Source organism: Cynocephalus volans, chromosome 1, assembly GCF_027409185.1.
Source record: "Cynocephalus volans isolate mCynVol1 chromosome 1, mCynVol1.pri, whole genome shotgun sequence".
Classification (NCBI taxonomy): Eukaryota; Metazoa; Chordata; class Mammalia; order Dermoptera; family Cynocephalidae; genus Cynocephalus; species Cynocephalus volans.
In genome coordinates, this window is record NC_084460.1 from 5,535,307 (window position 1) to 5,558,042 (window position 22,736).

The following is a 22,736-nucleotide window of genomic DNA, read 5'->3' on the forward strand; positions in this document are numbered from 1 at the left end:
TCTTAGCTCTATAACTGATAAAGCCAGCAGCAAGCTCTATGGGTCCTGCCACTTGACCATCAGCACCATGTGGATAAACTCCTCGCAGTTCCCAGGGAGGAACTTTACAAGATTCTTAAGCAGAAGACCAGGGGAGAGATATTCTTAATGCTGCCTGATTACCATAGACCCTTTAGGGGCTTAACCAGTGCGGGCAAATGCTTAATTTCAAGATCTTATGCAAATCAAGAATAAGAGCCTCCTATCAGAGCCAAGTTTTAGGCACTTGTCACCTCACTGCTGTTGGAACTCGGAAAGCTGGAGTTGGGTCCGGAAGGCTAGAACTCCCTCTGTAACCTGGGACGCCTCGGGAGAGCAGGGGAGAGGATGGGATCAGAGGAGGACTGAGGAGCAGCTTTGCCTCATCGTCCAACTTTCCTATTCTGGATGATTTTTTTTTAACAAGAATTTTTTAAAGGAAGGATTTATATATCATTTTAAAGACCAGCCTTAAACAGGCAGGTATATTTTTAGTAAAAGTAATTTTTAAAAACTGCAGTGTGGAGATCGCCCTCAAATGCAGTACTGGTCAGTATCATTCATGTGGCCACCGCAACCTGCAGGAAATAGAATGCGGAGTCAGGATGATTCTGGGGAGTTCCATGGCTGTTGGGAGGCGCCTGGGATGGATTTGGAGGGCAGGGTTAGCAGAGAGCTACAGTCAAGAGTGCAGACACACCGAGCAGGGCCTGGGGATGCTGAACTGGGGTGGTCGGCGTGGAGTCGAGAGCTCAGAGAGCTGGTGAAGCTGATGCTAAGTGAGGTGCTAAGTGTGCTCACACGTGATGGAAAGTGAGGGAACAGGGATCGTTTAGACACAGGAGCAGTACAGCAAAGACTGAAACTATCTGGGCAGGAGTTAAGTGTAGACCTTGGCTATCAAGAGCGTAAGAAGAGGAGCTGGAGGAGACGCTGTGGAGAAGTGAGGTTCCATTTCGCCCTGTGGGTTCCCCAGCCTGGGGCCATCTGAGGAAGCTAATATTTCATATCCTCCTCGTGGACTCAAGGGCATTTCCCAACTATTTCAGGTATGCCAGTTTGACACAATAAACTTTGGGCTAATAACATTTCAACATCAAGATACAATTTCCTTCTCTCTTTAGACCTTCAAGAAATTTCTTTTGAATTTGAAAGCCCATACTTTGTACTTCCTAATTCCAACTATGTTTATCTTGTTTTTTGAGTTGTTTTGATACCTTTGTGATCTAATGAGAGTCTGAAAGATGTTCGGATTCCATAGAACTAAAATTCTGAAATGCCCTGAAAAATATGAGATGTGTTGTTGCCACTATTTTATCAAATTATTATTTCCAAATTGCTGTTCTATTCTTCCGCAGACTGGTTTCGGGAGGAAGAGTGACTTTTAAAACAACTGCTATTTTGTTCAGCATGGTACGTTGAAAGGGCAGAGAAGGTGAAGAATAATGAGAGCAGGATAATGGTGATGAGCAGAGGAAAGAGGCAAACAGGCATTCCGAGCAGGGGCTCGGGAGCGTGGCCACGGGAGGAAACCTGGAAACAGCTCTCGCTGCAGTGACACATAGCTCCCAGTTTTTCTCTTGGTCAAAGGGGTCAGGCCACCATAGGCTCTACGTTAGAGATATTCCGTTTTCTCCCTGGGCACCTGTGAATGTGTCATTTCACCTTTCTAAAGAAGTTCTTCTAAAGTAGGGGTAAGATTATTCACTCTTGGACAAAACTGTTAGAACATTTCTGGGATAACCAACAGGTGTGATCCAGCGAGGCTGGCTGTCGCTATTTGCAGAGGGAGACCGGGAGAGTCCACTCTTACTTGGTTTCTTTAGAGAAACCGTGTGACCCCCTCCTCCTGTAATACCCCCCAAAAGAAGCCAACATAAAATACTAATGCGATGTTTGCATTAAGCATTAAATGTAATATATTAAATGTAATATTTTTGCTTCTCCCTCTAGTTCTCAATTGTTTAGGGTTTTTCTGAGGGAGAGGCAAAAGATCAGTAAGGCAAAATATATCAATGAGGCGTTTATGCTGATGAAAACGAACCAGAGTTTAAAGAAAAAAAAAATCTGTAGTTACTGGTTTTTTGTGAGCTTTTTTTTTTTTATCAAAAGTATTTTAGGAACTTTAAAGAAAGGACCTGAAAATTTTTACTCGGCCTAGTATTAGTTTGAAATATATGCTGACTTTTAACTTTCAGGGCTAAACAGTCTAATCCTTGGTCATTCCAGAATGAGTTTAGGAATTCGTGATCATTTCCTTTTTACTGGGTATTTGCATACATCACTAACCAGCTAGGATTAGAAGGATGAACAGCCTCTCTACGCTGAAATAGAAAGATGACAACTCAGGGCCAACCTGAAATGTTCATCTTTATCAGTTAATTCTAAATGAACATTTATGTAAAAATGACAACAAAGAATGTCCTTTGCAGAGAAGACAGACTTCTGTATTCCATAGTGTACATTTTAAAACAAAAATTCTAATAGACTAATAAAAATGGTTATTTAACATTTTATATTTTATCCATGTTTTGCCCTGAGGATTAGGAATATCGTAGATACTTGCTCAGTGTTGAAGGAAGGGCCAAAGTGTATAAAGAAGAAGGATATCTGGCAAGGTTGGGAACAAGACCTCTTGCCCCCCTAAGCCTGGGGAGCCCAAGTGAGCGCTCCTAATCCTAGCAGTGTGTGGACGTGGTGTGAACTCTCCCCTCTGCATATAGAGCAGGGCTGGAGGTTAATGAACGAGGGCTCTCATCACACTCAGGATCCTGTTTGATAGTGGTTTTATAAATAAGGCTTAAATGGGGTCAGATGAGGGCCTGCATGTTGCTTCCAAACGCTCTCTAAATCTTGAAGCCCAGGTGTTCAAAGATGGCATCCTTCCACCAGTAAAGGCAGAGATGAGGCTCTTGTGCTTGGAGAACTGGACTACTCCTGGCTCCATATATCTAAAAGCAGGACCAAATGGAAAACAAAGCGGGGGGGGGGGGTCCTTGCTGCCACCTATTCTTCCTAGTAATCCCTTAAAAAATAATTGCAGACCCAAACCTCTGGCCTCCAGCACATTTTCCACTTGATTAGAGGCCTTTGTGAGGTGGGGAAAGGGACCTGCAGACTTGTGCATTGTGTTGGGGCCTGAAATGTCCAGCTGGGATCTTTTCCATCAAAAGAGGATTTTAGTAAAACCATTATCAGGGGCTTAAAGGAGAAAAGCTGTTGAGCTGCAAGTGAGGGGGTAGATTAGCATCAGCGGGCTGTTTTTTGGCACTGGTGGAAGGGTGGGAAGGTGTTCACGGCCACTACACAAGTTCCTTAGTTTCTCTGCAAGTTCCTGGCAGGTGCAGAGGTAGGAATGAACGCGGGGATGCGAACACGGGCTTAGAATGGCACATGGAGCTTTAACTCCGGGGCAGCAAGCAGAGGGCAGCCAAAATCAGGGAGGATTGCCTGACCCCTGCTTGGCAGTGTGGAGGAAGCTGTGGGCTTGCTTCATTGCTGGTTATATACATCCATGTCACCTGGGGTCCCCCTCTGCAACACTCTCTGCACCCCTCTTGACAGTCTCCATAGACAGCAATGGGCAATCAAGAAAGTGGGAGTGGCCATGATGGATTCCTTTAAAGGCCAGAGGACACCTTTATCTGGGGCTGGGGCTGGGCTGTTAGGGGCTAAGAGTACAGAGCAAGGTTAAGAAAGTAGCAGCAACGGCTGTCAGTGTGCAGTAAGTATTCGGGCTGTGCGGATTTGCAAACTGAGCTATGGGAGCCCTCTAGGGTGAGGGTTTGAGGAAAGTTACCTAAAATAGAAACTTGTCTTCTTGGGGTTACTGGAACCTTCAGCTGTACCCTCTTCAGCAAAAGGGAACATAGAAGCTGAGTCATGTGGACCTGATGGGATGTTCAGCCAACTGGAGCAAACTGCTTCCTGAAGGACCCATGTGAGGAATGTCACACTTATCCTGGAGACACTTTTTTCTCTATTTCTCCCTATATACACTGTCATTCTGGTTTGTTTTCCCCATAAAAATGGGATCATGGATAAAACAATGTTTGTCCTGACCGCTGTGCGTGTCCTTGAATAGGACGTTTTTCAGGCTTGTAGCCCTGTAGCCTTAGAAATCTGTCACAGGTTCATCCTCAAGTCAGCCTAGTGGTCACATTAGCAGGAATTTTTGCCTCAAGTCAAATTTGGACAACCACAGAAAGAAGGCCTGCTCTCTTGAAAACATGTGCTAGCCCAGGAAAGCTGTTTTTGAAGGCTGCAAATCCGAGCAGCCCTTCTAATTCGTCCTGTGGCCACCTTTCGGAACTGCTAGTTGTAAAAGTTTACACTTTCCCCTTGTGATTATCATCTGGCTGCTGTGTTTTCTCCTCTTGGGCTTTGTGTGGTGTAACACATTCTCTTTTCTTCCCTCTACAAACTCTCTTATTTATTTGAGTTGTTTTCCCTCAATCTGTATTCTTTTGGTATGGCCACTAACAAAGGAATATTTCAGCTGTAGTTTCCATATAGTTTACCCAGGGATTTTCTGCTTTTATAAGAGTCATGGATGGTTCCAGGAATAATCATTTCCTTCATGCCTAGGCTCTGAGTTTCAGGAATTTTTCCTTTCTTTTCTTTTCATTCTGTAACCAAAAAATGACCTCTACGTTACTGAGCTGCTAAGCTGTGCTCAACTGGCTAATACAGCTTGGCAGGGGTCTCCCGCGGGGCTCCCACCTTCCCCCTCTGCACCCGTGTTGCACCATCTGCCCTGCAGATCCACACTTTGGTTCTCTGAGGCCAGACTACTGGGTGCCAAGAGGGCAAGACCCCTGAGGCCTACCTGCCCCCGCCTGTCCCTTATTGTGACGGTTTATGGAATATGGCCAAGTTGGCTCAGAAGTTGTGTCTTTGTTTAAATTTCTACTACCTTTTCCTAATGTTTCTTTTGTGTAGGAGGAATTCAGGTCATGCAAGCAACCTTATTTCTTTGTCAGGCTTTTACCATTTTCAGTTTCATAGACTCCTTTAGATTTTAAGATTTCTTCATATGGGCAATAAAGATACTCCTCTTAATAACAAAAATAAAAATAGATACTCCTAAAATTTTAAAAATATTTTTGTTTTTCCTCAAAGGATCTTTAGAATTTTTCATCATAGACAGTGCACTATTTTTCTTTTGTAATAAAAAAAAGCTAACTTTTTCTCTTGCTGTTAAAATATCTCCAATGTATGACTAAAAATTTTCCCATTTGTTCTCCCAAAGTTTCCAAATATGGCAATCTAACAAAGAGGTGTGATTACAAAATGGACTTTAAGAGTAATTAGAAATGAAATAAAAAAACAACAACCCCAAAATTAGAAATTGAGGTTTAATTCCCATAGCCTCCAAAAGCAGACAGCTGTGAGACAAATCGAGGAACCTGGGTGAGGAGGTCCCATCTGTTCACTTGCTCCAGAAGCAAAGTGCTCAGCACCTGGCCCTGGGAATAACTTCACTGATATTTTGAAATTCAGTTTCATCTTTTCAGGGAAGTAAGATTCTTGTCAACTCTTATACCTAGGAAAATTCTCCGGGGGCAGAGGGAGGGGTTGGTGTTGCTATGAACCAGGAGGGGAGGTGACCAGAGGGGATTTGTCAGATGGGAGGTCATGGTTCCCCAGTGGATATAGCCTCCAACTCATGGACAATGCTGCCGCCTGCTGACAAAACACAGGGCTTGCAGTCTGCGGACAAATACATTGATCTCTCTGCTTTCTAATTTCCACAGCGGAGAACAAGTATTTAGAGTTTTGCATTAGCCATACTTTATTTTACTGCCTTGTATTAGATCCTAAAATCATTTTTATAAACTTGGGGTAAAGAAAAACAAGGCCAAGGCCAGACTCCGACCTATCTCTGATACTGGTTTGGACATGATTCATGGCTGTGTCATAATTGGGGAGAGTAAATCGTGTGTGAGTGGGTGGGAGAGGTCTTGTTTTTTAGGGGGATAGGGAAGGTCAAGGAACAGTCCAGAGGGAGACGAGAACAGTTTTCCACCCTTATCTGTCAATAATGTGTAGTGCTTGACTTCTGCCTCCTAACCCACATATATTTTTATTTCTAAAGTAAGCAGTGATGAAACTTTTTGCTGCTAAATCTTGTGTCATGCTTTAGTGAATTTCTGCAGTTCCTCTTGGGATTCCATTGAAAATTAGGCCCATCTTTGTGGGAAAAAGATAGGCCAGCTGCCTTCGGGTGGGTGACACCATTCTGATTGTCACCGTTTGACTCTGAGCACAATGGCAGGGAATCTGTCTCAAGTGCACAGAAGAGCCACTCGTTTATCTACCCCATGCTCTGGAAAATTCTCTTCCAAGGACAGCCAGCTGTGAGCCTGATAAAGTTCAGGGGGCCACAGAACTTAGCCGTTCTGTTTATACAGATTCCTGAAAGACTGTAATTTGGTGCATTTGAAATGAGCTAGGAGAGCAAGAAATTGTCACTTTCATCTTGTCATTTTCATATTGTTTGCTTAAGACACACCTACTGGCCATCTTTTTTTTTTTTTTTTTTTTTTCTTTGTTAGTTTACAGCAGTGGTTTTTTGAGCAATGAAGTTAAGGTTTAAAATAGTGGAGGTAGAAATGGAAGTCACTGGGGCTGGGTGGTTAGCTCAATTGGTTAGAGCGCAGCCTTATAACACCAAGGTCACAGTTTAGATCCCCTTACTGGCCAGCTGCCTCCCCCAGCCCAAAAGGAATGGAAGGCACTGACTCTTCCATCTAAAAACATTAAGAATTTATTTGAGGAACTTGACTGTTGCAGTTTCTCCCTTATTTTACCCATCTGTCCAGTTTTAGCCTCAGTGATTTTTCTAACGATTCTAAGGAATATTAGGACTAATTTTTTTTGCTCCTTCCTATTTAGAGACTTCTCAAAAAGCCTTGCCCTGGGCTGGAAAATGGAAGCAGATGTGTACATAAATAATGCCAGTTTGGGGTAAAGATTTCCTAAGGAGAAATATTATTATGGACATATGTAGTAAGTACTTTCTCTTATACTTTTTAGATGAGAGAAACAATACTTTCCAAGCCTTATTGAGTAATTCACACTATTTATGAAAAATTAATTTGGTCTTGAATTATTTTCCCACAGCCCAATTCCGGTATCTTGGATCCATGATTCAAGTAGTACTCATTGCCGGCTGTGTGGTAGGCCTGGTCCCTCTGGAGTGTGGATTACGTAAGTGGAGGAGTAATAAGCACAAGAGAGTGCCTAGCATTAACAAATTAGACCCTTTGACTCTTTCTGGACAAGAGGGATTTGTAACTAGAGCATCTGTGAAATCAACCCTAACCTTACTTTCTCCCCTACTTTACCCATGAGTGTACTTTATAAAAGGATTGTGTGGCAGACACTTGTAGTACGTTAAATGTATGTGTAGTCTTGGCTGTGAGGCTATCAAAAGCATAGACTTCCAGCATTTGCACTCCACATTACTATTTGTGACAAAGCAGTGTTTTGGAAATTGGTTGAAGTCCTCTGACCGCAACAGACTGGATGGTACTAGCCACTTCAGTACCTTACAGACCATTTGCCAACCTGCACTGGTTTTTCGGCTTCTAGAATAACCCTATATATAAAGCTTGCAAAATATATCTTAAGTTTGCATAATGTAATGCATTTAAATAGTAATAATAATGTTTAGCATTTTGGCTTTTTAAAAAAACTCCCACTAAAGCAATACATTCTAGCGTAGCACCTTCTGCAGAGGGGCCGGGGTGGTGCCCTGCAGTGCCTCACAGAGCTACTGCATGTCGACCCCCTTCTGACGTGCTCATTAAAGTCTGCAGCAGCCCTGCCCTGGGATTGATACCTCATATCACCTAGGCAAAATATTTTCGACCTTGTCAAGACTCTTTCCCCATTTATAAAATTAAATGCATCACATCTGTCTGATTTGGGAAAACAAACATTTTGAGACAGAGAACATGAACACTATGTTATGACTAAGTTCTTCCAGCAGATCACAGTCACATTCCTAACACTGTCTCACCTGGGTTTTTGCTGCTGCTGCAGACCTAATTTTCTTCTTTGTAATTAAGACTCACTACTTTCCACTGTCACAAATACAAGTATCCTTGTAAGTTTTTTATAAATATATGAGGCATTTTCCCTTAAACAAAGTAGTAATGAGATGATAAAAACTTAAGTCTTCAGGAAATATGTATGTTTTTCTGGGTTAACAAACAGCAGGCAGGGGGTTCCACTTCTCTTGTTCTGTTGGTGGGGATTTCACATAGCCCTCTCTAGTGTCCACAGCTAAGATCTCAAGCCTACTTTCTCTCGCACCTCAAGTGGAAGGGTGGCTTTACACAGTACCAAATGTTCTGCGTTGGAAAAGGCGACTCCACCAGGCAAAATCAGAGCAATCCCTGGAAAAGAGGGAAAGACTGAAACTGATTTACCGAATGTCTAGAACTACCCGTTTCCATCCCAGAGCTGAGAATATATGCTCTTATCCCAGCTGTGCACTTACCTTAGATAAGTTATAAATTATTAGTATGTGTAGTTGGTACTGATCTAAGTATGAATGTCTCATCTGTTTACAACATTCACTTTTTAAAAAATTTAGCTTGCTACCTGGTATTTGACAAGTACATTGACAAAGATGAGAGAAATATGTAACCCAAGCATATGCTTAGGTTTGAACGCAGCTTTCTAATTTCTAATCCTGCGCTTTACTCGTGATCCCCTTTATTTCATCAAAAAGCCTCACTCCTCTTACTCCTCGGGGGTTCATAATGACACAAAATTTAGGTCTTGCTCTCTACTAAAGGGATAGAATTAACTTTTAAGAGGGGTGATGGTTGATGCAGGAAAGAAAGAGAACAGAGAAGGGACCACTGGATGACTTCTGTAGTCCCTCCTTTTCCACAGCAGAGCAGAGCAAAGATCAGAGGCCAGGGGCGCTCCCTTTCACAGGACTGGGAAGAGACAGTTGTCAGAAGCTGCATGAGGTCTTGGTTTTGTTTTACAAATCCGATCTTTTAATCAAGAGGTTCTTATTCTTTAGAAACAAACACAGTGGTCCCTGGGGGCCACTACACTTTCCCCTTTGAAAACTTGAGTTCAAATTCTCCAAGTCAAAAGTGAAACGTGTTACTTATCTTCTGAGATGAGATGAGCCTCTATCTAGTAACCACTGCAGGAAAGCACCAGGATTTGGGGACTAGGCCGCGCTTCAACTTGCATATCAGATGTCCTTATTTAAGAAAAAGTTTTCACCTTTAAAAAGAAACTACAGTAAAAGGAATGTTTACTTTTTCAGATCTTTGTTGTTGGTTTGAATCATGTAAGACTGTGATCAGTTTGAATTTTAACTATTAAGGATGCACTGGCCTTTACTTTTAGTAACTGTAGTTAGGCCAGCACCCATGTCACTGTTGCCAAATGTGGAATAAACCAAGTAACTGACTGAGGAATTCAGCAGGAAGGAGCCCATGGCAGGGAGAACTATGCACCACCACCAGCACTTTTAGCTAGAGGCCTGTCATGGCCCTTAGGGGGCTGCAGTTGTCTGAACCCCACAGTCGCATTTACAGGTATCTTTTTTAGTACAGACATTAAGGGCTACTACCCGATGAGACTCAGAAAAGAAGGCATATGAAGCCCTTTCTTGACTACTACCCAGTTTCTACTGAGATTTATTACGTCCAGATGATAAAATTTACACTGTTTATATTTTGTTTTTTCAGCTCTTAAGTTTCAATAAATACCTGAACCAGGTTTTCTGTTATTCTAAAAATTGCCCTGAAGTGCCTTTTAACTTTTGTACCACCCACAAAACATATGCTAACTCATTTTCCTCAGCGCTTCTGTTCTTTAAAAGCATTTCTTCCATTCTTGTAGGTACGGTGGGGATTGATCATTTATACCAAGAATCCACCCTTTTTCCTTTTGAAGTAGCACCTCCTGTGTTCCAACAGCTACCACTCACTTCTGTGAGGATCACCTTACTGGAGACCAAGGTATGGTCAATAAATAAAGCTGCTTTCTCATAGAGCAGAAGGGAGCTGGACCTTAGAAGTGGATCTGGCTTAAGTCCTGCCTCCCTCACTTACTGGTGGGTAACTTAAGGCAGGTATTATGCTTTATCTGAAAAACAGGGACACCTACTTCAGCGGGTTGCTTTGAGGATTAAAATTTACTAGTACTATGGCAAGCACAGATGGGTTCTCAACACATTAATTTCTATCCAAAAAGGCTGAAGAGAAGCAACTGACCTTCACTGACAAAAGTAAGTGGTTTATTCATCTTTTCCAGAGAAGATCCAGATACATTAAACATCCCTAGTTCAGGATAAGGACACTAGACCCTGATCTTGACTTTCAAACATGATTTACCAACCTTTAGTCAACCTTTTATTTAATCTTTAACATAAAAAACACAAAACAGAAAATGCTTCAGGTTATAGGTGTATTATAGCTATACTTTGTGTATTAAAACAATGAATGTGAGCACAGAGCACATTATTGACTGAATCTGTGCAGTCATGAAGTCTCTTGGAAGAGAGAGGCTAAGAACCTATAGCTTGTGTAACCTTCCAGAGTTGTGTCAAATGCTAAATTGGAAAGCTGACCCTAATTCACAGTCCCTATTCCTTACTAGGGGTCACACATTTTTTTTTTTTTTTCTCCAGGCAATAAGCACAGTAACCTAAGTAGGAAGAAAGATATCCACACCTTTCCCAAAGAAAGGGAAGATGGATCTAGTGTCAGGCTCAATTAGACCCAATTGTGAAGGCTCTCCAGAAAGGAACAATGTAGCTTTTGTGATAGGCTTAAGGGAAAGCTTGGAAATTTTACAAAAAAATCTTACCCCAAGAGAAACCTAGGTTCTAGACCTCTTCCTGGAAAGAGGTGTTGATCCAGGAAAGTTTTGTATTACTCTTATCAGCACTTGCAGGAATCAGTAGTTTTTTGTTTAAAAAAAAAAAAAAGAAGTTAATTCCAGAAACAGCTAAGACAGACCTATGTGAAACCAGGAGTATGAATTACTCCACTGTTAGAACATTTATTCTCATGGGTTGCCACAGCCCAACCACAGGGTGTCAGATTATTTAGTTATTGTCCACCAAAGGAAACTCTTTGCTAGACTGGATGGTATTCATTTATATGCCACCAATTCAGAGAACCCTCAGCAGCAGATAGAGGGGCCAGCCTCAGCATTGGCAGTGCTTAGAATGCAGATGTGCAAGGAACTCCTGGCCAGCCTTCCCACCCCCAGGAAAGTGCTTAAATACGGCCAGGCCTGGAGGGGAATGTTAAAAAGAGGGGTTGAACTGCCCCCTCCTTTCCACGGGGACCCTCGCTCACACTGTGAGATTCCGTATGCATGACTGAGCGAGCGGCGGGCCAGGACAGCGCTCTTTTAACTTTTCTGAACAATGGCTTCGGTCCCCTCCACCTTCACACCCGCCCCACGCCCGCTCTAAGGGTAAAGAACCCCATTTTGCTTGCCCACTTCCACATCTCTGACCCACATTTTCAACCTTACCCATGGATCTCATTTCCACCCAAAGAAAAACTGGCCACTCAGGGAAATTGTGACTCTTACAAATCTGGTTTTTGAAAAAGTTTCATTTTGTTCAATTTCTTTAAATTTCCACGTTGTTGACAGCTTAAAACCAAAAATTATATAAATCTCCAGTCTAATCACATTTCTAGAAACAAAACATTTGGATGTCAGTAGTAACCCTTATACAGAATACATTTTTAACTGTGAGCTTACTCACACCAGAGGATGCACCGAACTATTCCTCACTTCCTTTTGCTTCAGAGCACACGAACAGCGCCTCCTACTTTGGCACGTACCCAAACACACACTGCCTTAAAAATAATTCACAGATACAAGGTTTTTTGGGTTTTTTTGTTTTTTTCAAAAACATACTTCATATTTCCTCTTTTATTATATAAATATCAGTTTAACCTTTTACTGTAAGAATATAAACGTTTTAAGAGGATCTTTGTTATTATTTATACAAATTCACAAACAGTACAATTAATTGATAAAGGTCTCTGGGTTTCTTTAACTCCATGGTCCCTCGCATGTTGCTGTGGAGGCTTCTAAAAAAATAAACAAAAAAAATCCAACAAAAATATACATCCTACTCAAAAGCGATTTTTTTTTAAAGCCACAAGTCCCAACCCCCACCAAAATAAAGAAAGTCATCTATTCCTCCATTTAGAAACAGAATTTTTTAAAACCCACAAACTCCCATCTTATTAACAGAACAGAGAATAAGACACGAATTTCAGTCTCCTCCCTTCGCATTACAGCCCCAGGGTCTCTGCAGGCCAACTCTGCTCCCCTGCTTCCAACAGGAAGCCTCACTGTGTGACCTTGTTGTGGGGAAACTTGGAAGAGGGTGAGGGTAGGGCACAATTTGCATATATAATAATCATTTTCAAGACACAATCTGCATCTCAAACACACACACAAAAAACAGTTCAACTCTCATTTCTCCCACACATTTGTGCTATAAATTAAGTCAAGATTTAGAAACACCGTTGGGTTCTCAAATCCCAGTGGACAAGGAGAAAAAGAAAATGATAGCCAGAATGTGAAAGTGGGACACGCTGGGTGGATGGAGGTTGGGAGGAAGCCAAACAAAAAAGACGTACAAACCCAATGGGCATCTTTCCAGTCTAGGCACAAAAATGTTTCAGTCCCAAAATAGCTCTCTTGTAGAATTCCAGGGCCTCAGAGAAAAAAATAAACTAAAACGAGGTAGCCAGACACACACATATATATATATAATTTATATATATATAATATATAGACTATATTCAGCAGAAAAAAAAAAGGACCATGATTTCAAATTTCTTCAAAAAATTAGGAAAAAGGAAAGAAGATAAAAGTGAAATGAGTGTGAATAGCAAGTACTGTAAAGAAGAGACGAGAAGAGACCGGGATTAGTTACAAAGTGGAAGAAGGGTGAAAAGGCCGTTGTAGTTGGGTTTGCTTTTTATGCATTTCAAATAAAAACCAGATCACAGTATTCAAATGAAAGCTTAAGTGAAGGCAGACATTTTCCTCAACTCCCCAGTGTTGAAAGGACTAGTCACTCCCCACCCCCACCCCCGAATGCAACACAGTGGGGACACAGTAGCTGAATCAGTCCTTCTACATCCCTCTGCAGAGAGGAGTGGGTGGCTGAGCAGCAGAGTCCATCTCTCCATCCGCAGGGAAAAGGAGAGGGGAGTAGGGGTAGCAGAGGACCCCCAGACGCAATGAGAATGGACTGGTAGTGGGGAGGGGCGCTAGAGGAGGGAGAAAATGAGCCCGAGGCTGCGTGTCACTGCCCCATCTCATGGGCTGCAATGATCTATGTATAAGTGTGCGTGCGTGTAGGGGACGGTGGTGGTGAGGGACGACGGACATGGCGGGACAAGGGGAGCTGGTGCTGCCGCCCTCACCTGACCTTCTCACTGTCCGTCATCTGCCAGAGTCCCAAGTTGAGTACCTTGAGGCAGGGCAGCTGGGTGATGCGCTCCAGGCCGCGCTTGGTGATTCGGGTACAGCCGTATAGGTCTATGCCAGTAAGCTGGCTCAGGTGCTCAGCTATCAGCTCCAGACCCTTGTCCGTGATGCGCACACACTGTCCAATGTTGAGCGTGCGCAGCCCGTGCATCTGCCGCACCATGCGGTTGATGCCATCATCACTGATGTGGCAGGAGCAGAGAGAGAGGGACTTGAGGCCGTCCAGCCCCTGGGCTATGTAAGCCAGACTCTGGTCCCCCACCTTGTCACAGAACGACACATCCAGCCCCGAGAGGCGCAGGCTGCCCATGGCCAGATGCATGATGCCGGTGTCACTGATGTTGTCGCAGGAGCGCAGGTTAAGGCTGCGTAGGCTGCCCATGTGCGACAGGTGCAGGAGACCTGCGTCCGAGATGCCCCCGCAGAAGCTGAGGTTGAGGAGCCTCAGGCCCGTCAGCCCTCGGGAGATGTGCTTTAGGGAAAGATCCGTGAGCTTCTGGCAGTCCTGCAGCGTGAGCTGCTCCAGGCCCAGGCAGCCTTCGGCCGCGCTGCGCGTCATGCCGGCCAGGTGCCCAATGCCCACGTCCGAGAGGTGGCGACAGCTGCGGAGGTTAAGGCTCTTGAGGCGCTGTAGACCCCAGGCGATGAGCAGAAGGCCGGTGTTGGTGATGTTGCTGCAACCCCCCAGCTCCAGCACCTCCAGGCCCTTGAGGTACTGGGCTATGCGGCCCAGGCTGCTGTCGGTGATCTGCTTGCAGAGGCTCAGGTTTAGAGCGCGCAGGGAGCCGATCTCCTGCACGAACGCGTGGCCCAGCCCGTTGTCGGTGAGGTTGTAGCAGCCGCTGAGGTTGAGGCTCTCGATGTTGGCCATGCCCTGGATCACGTAGCTCAGGCTGCGGCGGAGGCTCAGGATCTGCACCCGGCGGATGCCCCGGGCCTGCAGGCTGGGGAACAGCGACGGGTTGGCCCGGCGCAGGTGCAGCTTGGCCTCCACCCCCCGCCACACCGACTTGTGGTAGGCGGCGTCCCGCCAGGCCGTGCACACCTGCGCCGCGCGCCCCTTATCCCGGACGTCCAGGTAGCCGAATATCATGGCCAGCAGCTCGGGGAACAAGCACGAGATGTGGGTCTCCATCTTCCTCCTCCCCCCTCCGCGGCGCTGGGGGGAGGAGGCGCGCGCCCCGCCGCTCCTGCCCCGGGGAGGCGACGAGAGAGGTTGGCCCGGCCGCTGCCGCCGCCGCGGGCCCAACGGACGGCCCCTCCCCGCCTTCCGGCTCCGGCCGCCGCCGCCGCTCCTCCTCCTCCTGGTGCGTCCGTCCGTCCTTCCTTCCTGCCGGCGGCGCCGCCCGGCCCGGCCCTGCCCTCCCCCCGCCCCGGGCTCCGCTCGGGGCTCACATCGCGGGCGCGGAAGGCGCCCCCTCGCTCACTGCCAGCGCCCGGCCGCCGCCGCCGCCTCGGGGCTACCCGCGCCGCGCTCGGGCTGCGCCGCTCGGCCGCCGCCGCGCCCACGCCCCCTGCTGCATCCTCCGCGCCTCGGGCCGGCCGGGGGGCGCCGGGGCCGGGCAAACGGGCTGCGGGTGCCGAGGAGGCTTCCTGCTGCCTTTGTCTCTCGCCCGCTTTTCAAACCTCCCAGCCCCGGGCCGCCCGCACTCGGCCGCCCAGGCGGGGGGACCAGGAGGCCAGTCCGGGCCAGCGGGCGCACGTCCGCTCTCCCCCCGCCGTCCGCGGGCACTTGGGTGCGCCGGCACCGAGGACGCCGCGGCCGCCGCGGCCCGAGCGCGGCTCGGCGCAGGGCCCGGGGCGAGCAGGCGGGCCGCGCGCTTGGTACGCTCCGGGACCGACCCCCGCTCGACTGCTGCTCCGCGCGGCCCCTCCTCCCCCGCCGCTCCCCCCGCGCGCGCCCGCGCAATGGTACAGCCTGCACTGCCGGAACTGTCGGAGCCGTTGCCCTGGAAACCGAGTGCGGCCGAGTCTCGGCGCCCCGGAGGTTTAACCCTGTCGGCGCCATTTGGGAGCAGCTGTCAGCAGAGCGCCTCCTGCCCTGCTGCTTTTCGCCCGCAGCCCGCTCCGAGCCGCGCCTCCCCGGGCCCCGCCCCAGCCCTGCGCCTTCCCGTCCTCTTTGCTGCCGACGTCCGCACAGCCCCTTCCCTCACGTACCCCGACAATCTCGGACCCTTACTTTACACCCTTTTCCCTTTATTAGCCTAGCAAGACTCTCCTCCCAGGAGCAGTACTCAATAATCATCGCCCCGATCCTCCTTCTTTCTCCTACTGTCCCTAATGCCCCTTAACACGTCCCTCGTTAGCACTCCCCCAGCCACCCCAGTGGGGCTGTGTCCTACGATTCCTGTCCCTCCAGTCTTGCGCCTTAAATCGGGGACAAACTCGGTTGTGTCCGGTCCTCGTTCTAGAATTTTCTGGAATTATCCATCACCACTTCCTTCTAGCATCTTCTGGTTGTTTCCAGAAAGCGCTGTGAGTGTGTTTGCCTGAACGTTTCAGACGTCAAAACTTGCCTCCACTTCCGCACTCCGGCGCCGCGCCCTCGGGACCGCCCGCCGCCCGCCTTGTCTGAGGAGGGAGCGGCCACCCCTGAGCCTCGATGTAGCATCTGTTTTCCTTCTTAGCCTCTTAGCCTGTGAATCGTACGGGCCAGTTGTACTGACAGTCAACGCATTTGTACGTGCTGATACGAATTTACTGTTTCAATAAAACAGAATGACGGTTGGACAGGGTCTCCGATGCTCCGGAGACGTCCGTTGGTTTAGGGACCGTGTCGTGGGACCAGGGCGACGCTTCATTCTAGAACGTAGCTCCTGGGTCTTAAATGGCCACACAGGTGGAAGATTTCACAGCTTCATTTTAACTACCCCAAACCAAGAACTTTTGGATCAGAGAAAATGACCCTTTGTGTTTTTTGTTTATTCATAGGGCCACACAACTAGGTACAAGACAACCTGGTTTATCTATCAGGAAAGGAAAATGGTTTCATCGATTCTTTGAGCACCTGAGCAAGACTTTGGGTGGGTTCCATATTCAGTATAGGAAATTGTTAACTTTTGGCCACTTCTCCTTTTCCCAGGCAAACAATACTGTGCCGTGTACATACAGATGCACTGATAGGCATAATATACGTTTTAGATCCCCACCCGCACTTCCCCAAATCAGGAAATGCAGAGGCAGAAATTCGCACAAGTTTGTGGCCTCGCTGCACATGCGTTATGTGAGATCCCACAGATTTTTATAATTTTCCTGAAATAATAGACTGTGCTGCTAGTCATCCAGGCGATTCCAGATGTGCAGTGGCAATAAGTGTCACAACTCTAGGGTATACCTGGGCTTATGCTCTTCTCCTGGGGGGAGGAGGGGGATATCTAGGCTTCTACTCAATCACTTCTGCCTAAACTTTTACCTTAAATTCCACATGAAAGTCACTTTTTTGTTGTTGTGTGGATGTTAGATGTGTTTGGGTTGATGTCAAGGTGTTAATCCAAAGCACCTTTGTGTACCTTAATCCTACTTGACACAAAACAAAGTGCCAGGCCGTGTGTTTGTTGGGGGGATTTGTAGACAGGGGGCCTGATCTACAGAGAAGGAGTTTGGTAGTTTTCCTTCTCTAGAAGGCGGTTGTCTCAAGTCTGAAGAGTCATTCAGAGGTGCCTGCAAGCACTTACTGTAGAAGTTGGCCACCTGATTCTAGCAAAACTTTTTCTTGAGTTGAACTCTAGAATCTTATTAATACAGAGCTTTTTTATTTAAGACATTCAAGTATATATTACAAGGATTTTCGGCAAGGTAATGTAACATCAAGAAGTATCTCAGAAAATAAACATTGGAGGGAAAAGGAAGTATGGCATTGAATGAGCATAGGTACTGAGTCTGGACACTGGGTGACATTTTATGGCATTGAGAAAATGACTCCTGTTTCTGGGTCTTGGCTTCCTCGTCTAACACTAGAGTGGTTTGAGTAAATAATCTTCGGGGATCTTTTCAATAGTCACACTCTGTGAGACCATGAGGCTAGAATGAGTTCTGGTATGAGTCTCCTTAAACCTGGGATTATATCTTGTTCCTAATGCAGTCTTGAGATTAAGAATATTTTCATATACAATGGCTCTCGTAGGGGTTTCAGTTTATGCCCAGGTTTGGGACACAAAATATATGTGAAGAATATATATGGACAAGAGACTCTAATTGTCTGAAAAAGATGTATATCAATGTAGAAAATTCTGTGGATAGCCGTTCATATTTTAAAAACAAATTGAGGTTTAGGTATATGATTCAACAAGTTGCAACCAGAAGACATTTTTTCCTGAGTGAACTATACATTTCTGTTTAGAAGTAGGAATGAAAGCCTTGTATAGGGAGTCTCTCCAAAACCTTACCAAGAATTCTGAAGAAAACTAGGTTTTCAGATGGAGTGTGTTCTTCACCTGGGTGGGGCCTGGGAAAATTAAGAGGCCCAACCCTAATATCAGGGTTACTTCAGGATGCATACTTCCTTGTTCGGAGAGAGAAGATCTGGCAGGAAATATCAGAAGAGATCTGTAACTCTTAACTCCTCATTCAAGGAAAAAACAACAACAACAAAATGTGTGTGTGTGTGTGTGTGCGCGCGCGCGCGTGTGCGTGCTAGAATTTGGGCCACTAGATTTGGAGATGTATGGCCAAGATTCTAGCTTATTGGTTGGGTCAAAGGAGTTAAAATATTTGTGTCTGTTTTCCCTTAAATTAACTCTAATGTATCCATGGCACGATGCCTGCTGCGTAGTAGGTACTTCATTAATGTCGTTGAACTGAAATGAATGAGATTAATAATATCAGTAATAATAACAATATCATTATGAAAGACTTCGTACATATCAAAACTTCTCCAAGAGTTCTGAGTGACCAATAGCAATGAATATCTGAGGTTTGTAAAATGCTGCCTTTCCATCTTAAAGATTTCCTGAGGGCAGTGTTCTCTCTGTTCCTAAGTATGATATTTCTAAGTAGGAGACTATTTTGAAGCACCCCTTGGTTAGAGAATATTAGAGTTAAGAAAGGGTGAGGACTTGATTCACTGACTGCAAATAAAAGATTTAAGCAGAAACAACAAAACAACGTAACTCTATTAAAAAATGGGCAAAGGACTCTATTGAATAGACATATCTCCAAAGAAGATACACAAACGGCCAACACTGTACATCACTAATCACTAGGGAAATGCAAATCAAAACCAAAGTAAGATACCGGCTCACATCCATTAGGATGGCTACTGTTAATAAAACAGAAAATGATTAAGTATTGATGAGGATGTGGAGAAAGTGGAAGCCCGGTGTGCTGTTGGTGAGGATGTAAAATTGTGCAGACCCTGCAGAAAACAGTATGGCCGTTCCTCAAAAAACTAAAAATAGAATTACTGTATGATTCAGCAATTCCACTTCTGGGTATGTACCCAAAAGAACTGAAAGCAGGGTCTCACTTGTACACCTGTGTTCACAGCAGCATTATTCACAATTCCAAAATGTGGAAGTAACCCAGATATCCATTAACAGATGACTGTATAAACAAAATGTGTGTATACATAAAATGGAGCATTATTCAGCCTTTAAAAGGAAGGAAATTCCGATACATGCTACAACATGGATACACCTTAAGGACATTGTGCTAAGTGAAACAAGCCAGTCATAAAAGGACAAATGATTCCAATTATGTGATGTATCTAGTGCAGTCAAAATCACAGAAATGGAAAGTAAAATGATGGTTGCCGGGGGCTGGGGTGGGGGTGGGGAGAGAGATGTTGTTGTTTAATGGATGTACAGTTTCAGTTTTATAAATGAAGAAATTCTGGAGATTGGTTCCACAATAATGGGAATATACCTAATATGAATGTTTAAGATGGTGAATTTTATGTTATGTGTATTTTAACAAAATTAAACAGTTTTTAAAAGATTTAAGCAGTACAAACATTTTGAAATAAAGATATAAATAAAAGGGAAAAATAGGTGAAAAGTGTTCTTACATCAACGGATTGTCAGGAACAACCGGAGATATTTGTTTACTTTCTCCCAAATGATCAGTTTGCTGTATCCTATAAACAGGCTTACATCGTCTTTATCCACCACCATGAAAACAAGGGCTTGAGATCTGGGTAGCTAGAGCCTACTCATTAGGGTGACTTGTACACTATTTCGTCCAAACTGGAGAACCCATGACAGTGAAAGAGGGGGGGTCCTATCAATAATCACGCCCAGACAAAGAGCCACTCCCTTCTCTCTTGAAACTGAATTGCCATTTGTAATTTGAGGCTTTGAGCGTTAACTCTAATATATATTTTTATATTTTCAGGCACCCAACCAAATGATTAGAAATGCAATAATAGGAATAATTCCAAATATCAGCTTTTATTCTTTTTTTTTTTTTTTGGCTTTTCTGAAAATGTTTATTAAAATATATAGGAAAGATCTTTATTGTAACTAAAAGTGCCCAAATATAATATGTATCATGCTATAACAGTAATTATTTACAATATATTTATTTTCAGAAAAAAAGTGACAATATTCAGATTGAATACAGGAAAGAAAACATCGCCTTTTAAAAAAAATTTTTTTTTCATTGAATCATAACTGATTATACATATTTTGGGGGTTCAGCGTTGACATATGTTGATCAAAACAATATTACTTGCATATATATAGTTACAAATCATTCTTATTCTTTATGCCCCTTTTCCAATCTCTCTCCATCCCCTCTCCCTGCCCACTCTCACCTCTGCTAACCCTGGATTTCTTCTCTCCTTCTGAAAGAGTAATGGTTCCTCTGCTGATTTGTTGCCTAGATGATGTGTCCAATGCAGAAAAAAATCACGTTTTAAACACTTGGTATTTCCAGTGACTCTTCATGTTCTGCAATATAATTTCACGTGTTTAGTTTTCTCTCTATTCCAGGAGATTTGTGTTGAAATTTTTTTTCACCATTAGAAACTGTGAATGTCTATGAGACCTTTTCAGTTCTGCACGCCGATTTTGGAGCCAGATCTGGATTCTGTCTTCCTCGAGATTCAGTTTTTGAGCTGAGTCTTCTCTGATGTCAAGGCCAGGAGTGCAGTTTACTCGAAAGACATTCTCCAACCCTTCAATAGGGTTTGAGTAAAAGCAGTTCTTGGTGTCCGGCCTCTGACCAACTCAACTCTCTTTTCAAAGACAGTCTTTCTGAGGCTGAAAAATAATTTTCATATTTCAAAGCTCTTTCTTCTGACGTTGGGTGATCCACCATGCAAGGAAATGAAATCCCACCGGGCAGACTTGGGACATACAGACATAGGTTACCATCTCTCCCTGAAGAGCCACAGGTGTCTGCCCAGGGCCTGTGGGGTTTCGTTGGTGGAACACAGTCTTTCTTCTGGCCCAGTCCTAAGATGCTCTCAACTGAGAAGGAGCAGGGTGAGGGCTTGCTTTTCCCAAGCCAAGCGTCATCCTGAAGGCCTGGAGACATCCTCTGAAGGCTGCACTGAGCCATAGCTCTGGCCCTGCTGCTGGCTCTGAGCCACGTGCACAGGCTCAGCTATTATTTGTTGATGGAGTCTGGATGTGTTGTCCCCTCCAAAACTCATGTGGAAATTTGATCTCCAATGTGGCAATGTTGGAAACTGACTGAGTCATGGGGGTGGATCCCTCATGAATGGATTAATGCTCTCCCTGGGGGAGGAGGGGTAGTGAGTGAGTTCTCGCTCTATTAGTTCCTGCCAGAGCTGACTGCTTAAAGGACCATCGCACCTCCTCTCTCTCTCTCTCTTGCTTCCTGTCACCATGTGATCTGCTTGTACCTGCCGGCTGCCTGACACACTTTCTTTTTTTTTTTTTTTTTTTTTGTCTTTTTCATGACCGGCACTCAGCCAGTGAGTGCACCGGCCATTCCTATATAGGATCCGAACCCCGCGGCGGGAGCGTCGCCGCGCTCCCAGCTCTGCACTCTCCCGAGTGCGCCACGGGCTCGGCCCTGCCTGACACTTTCTGCCATGAGTAGAAGCAGCCTGAAGCGCAGGCCAGACACAGCTGTCCTAGAATCGTAAGCCAAATAAACCTCTCTTCTTTATAAGTTACCCAGTCTCAGGTATTCCTGTTATAGCAACACAAAATGGACTAAGACATTTGTTAATACCGACTAACACCTTAGGTGCTTGTCACAACACAGGTAGATATGACAAATGTAGAAAAGTAAAGTGTGTTGTAAATGCAGCCATTTCCAGGGCACCAAACACTTAGAAGGCGGGTTTTCAATATACTCATTCAGGAAATATTAATACAAATTATATGCACTGCTCTGTGCTGTGAAGTAAACAAAGATGTTGAAGACGATGTTTCTGCCTTTAAGTACATAGGATCCAGCCAGTGAGCTAGAGAATTCCAGCTGACAGTGACAGTATTTTTTAGTGTTATCAGTGCCAACAGAGTGATAGAAATAAAATGTTTTCAGTTCAGAGGATCCACAGTGGAGCCTAAAATTTGAGTAAGTGTTGATGGGAGCAAAGTCATTACATATAATGGAAATTTTATTATTAGAGAACAGGCTGAAGTTTTTCCTTGTTTAGAAGAACAGAAGAACATTTTGATAGTAACCAGATATTGTCACACAGTGTTATGGTTCTTTCATATTTCATATTTTGATGGCTTAAAATATGAAAGAATCATAGGTTAATTTTTTAAAAAATCACCTTCTCAAAAAATTCTTAGCTTTTCTTTTTCTTTCCAAGAATAAGATACCTTTATTTTAACTCTTATTTATCTGGAATTGGAATTTAGTATCTGAAGTCAGAAAATTTTAGTTCATAGTTTGGACTTCACTATTGTTTTTAAAACCAAGGTTGCCTTAAAAATAATTTGGTTTTCATCAGCTGTCTTCTCATTTGCCCAGTTCCCCCTTCTCCAATGGCAGAGCTTGGTGACAGCGTCCAGGCAGGGCAGGCTGGGAAAGCCCAGGTGCAAGGAGCCTCCACGTGCAGTCTCCCTTCAGCGTGTGGCACAGGGATCCCCAGCACAGGCCTAGTCCCCAGGCGGGGTTGGGAGCTAAATTTACACCAAGCTCTGGTCTGAAGCTGTGCATTTGAATCCTAGTTCTACCATTATAGCTCTTTGCATGACCTACAGCAAAGTAACTTAAATTCTTTCAGCTTCAATTTCCTCATCTGTAAAACGAAAGTAATTTCCATGCACAGAGCTGTT

The 22,736-nt window shown here is 44.8% G+C and overlaps 1 protein-coding gene and 1 pseudogene across 1 annotated transcript; both read right to left on the reverse strand.

Annotated features, from left to right (window-relative positions):
• Nucleotides 1–11,641: 11,641 nt before the first annotated feature.
• On the reverse strand, nucleotides 11,642–14,977 carry FBXL14 (F-box and leucine rich repeat protein 14). The gene has a single exon (XM_063101530.1). The coding sequence runs from the start codon at nucleotides 14,666–14,668 to the stop codon at nucleotides 13,466–13,468; it is 1,203 nt and encodes a 400-aa protein (XP_062957600.1). The 5' UTR covers nucleotides 14,669–14,977; the 3' UTR covers nucleotides 11,642–13,465.
• A 5,132-nt stretch (nucleotides 14,978–20,109) lies between these two features.
• LOC134360925 (homeobox expressed in ES cells 1-like) lies at nucleotides 20,110–21,103 on the reverse strand (annotated as a pseudogene).
• Between the last annotated feature and the right edge of the window lie 1,633 nt (nucleotides 21,104–22,736).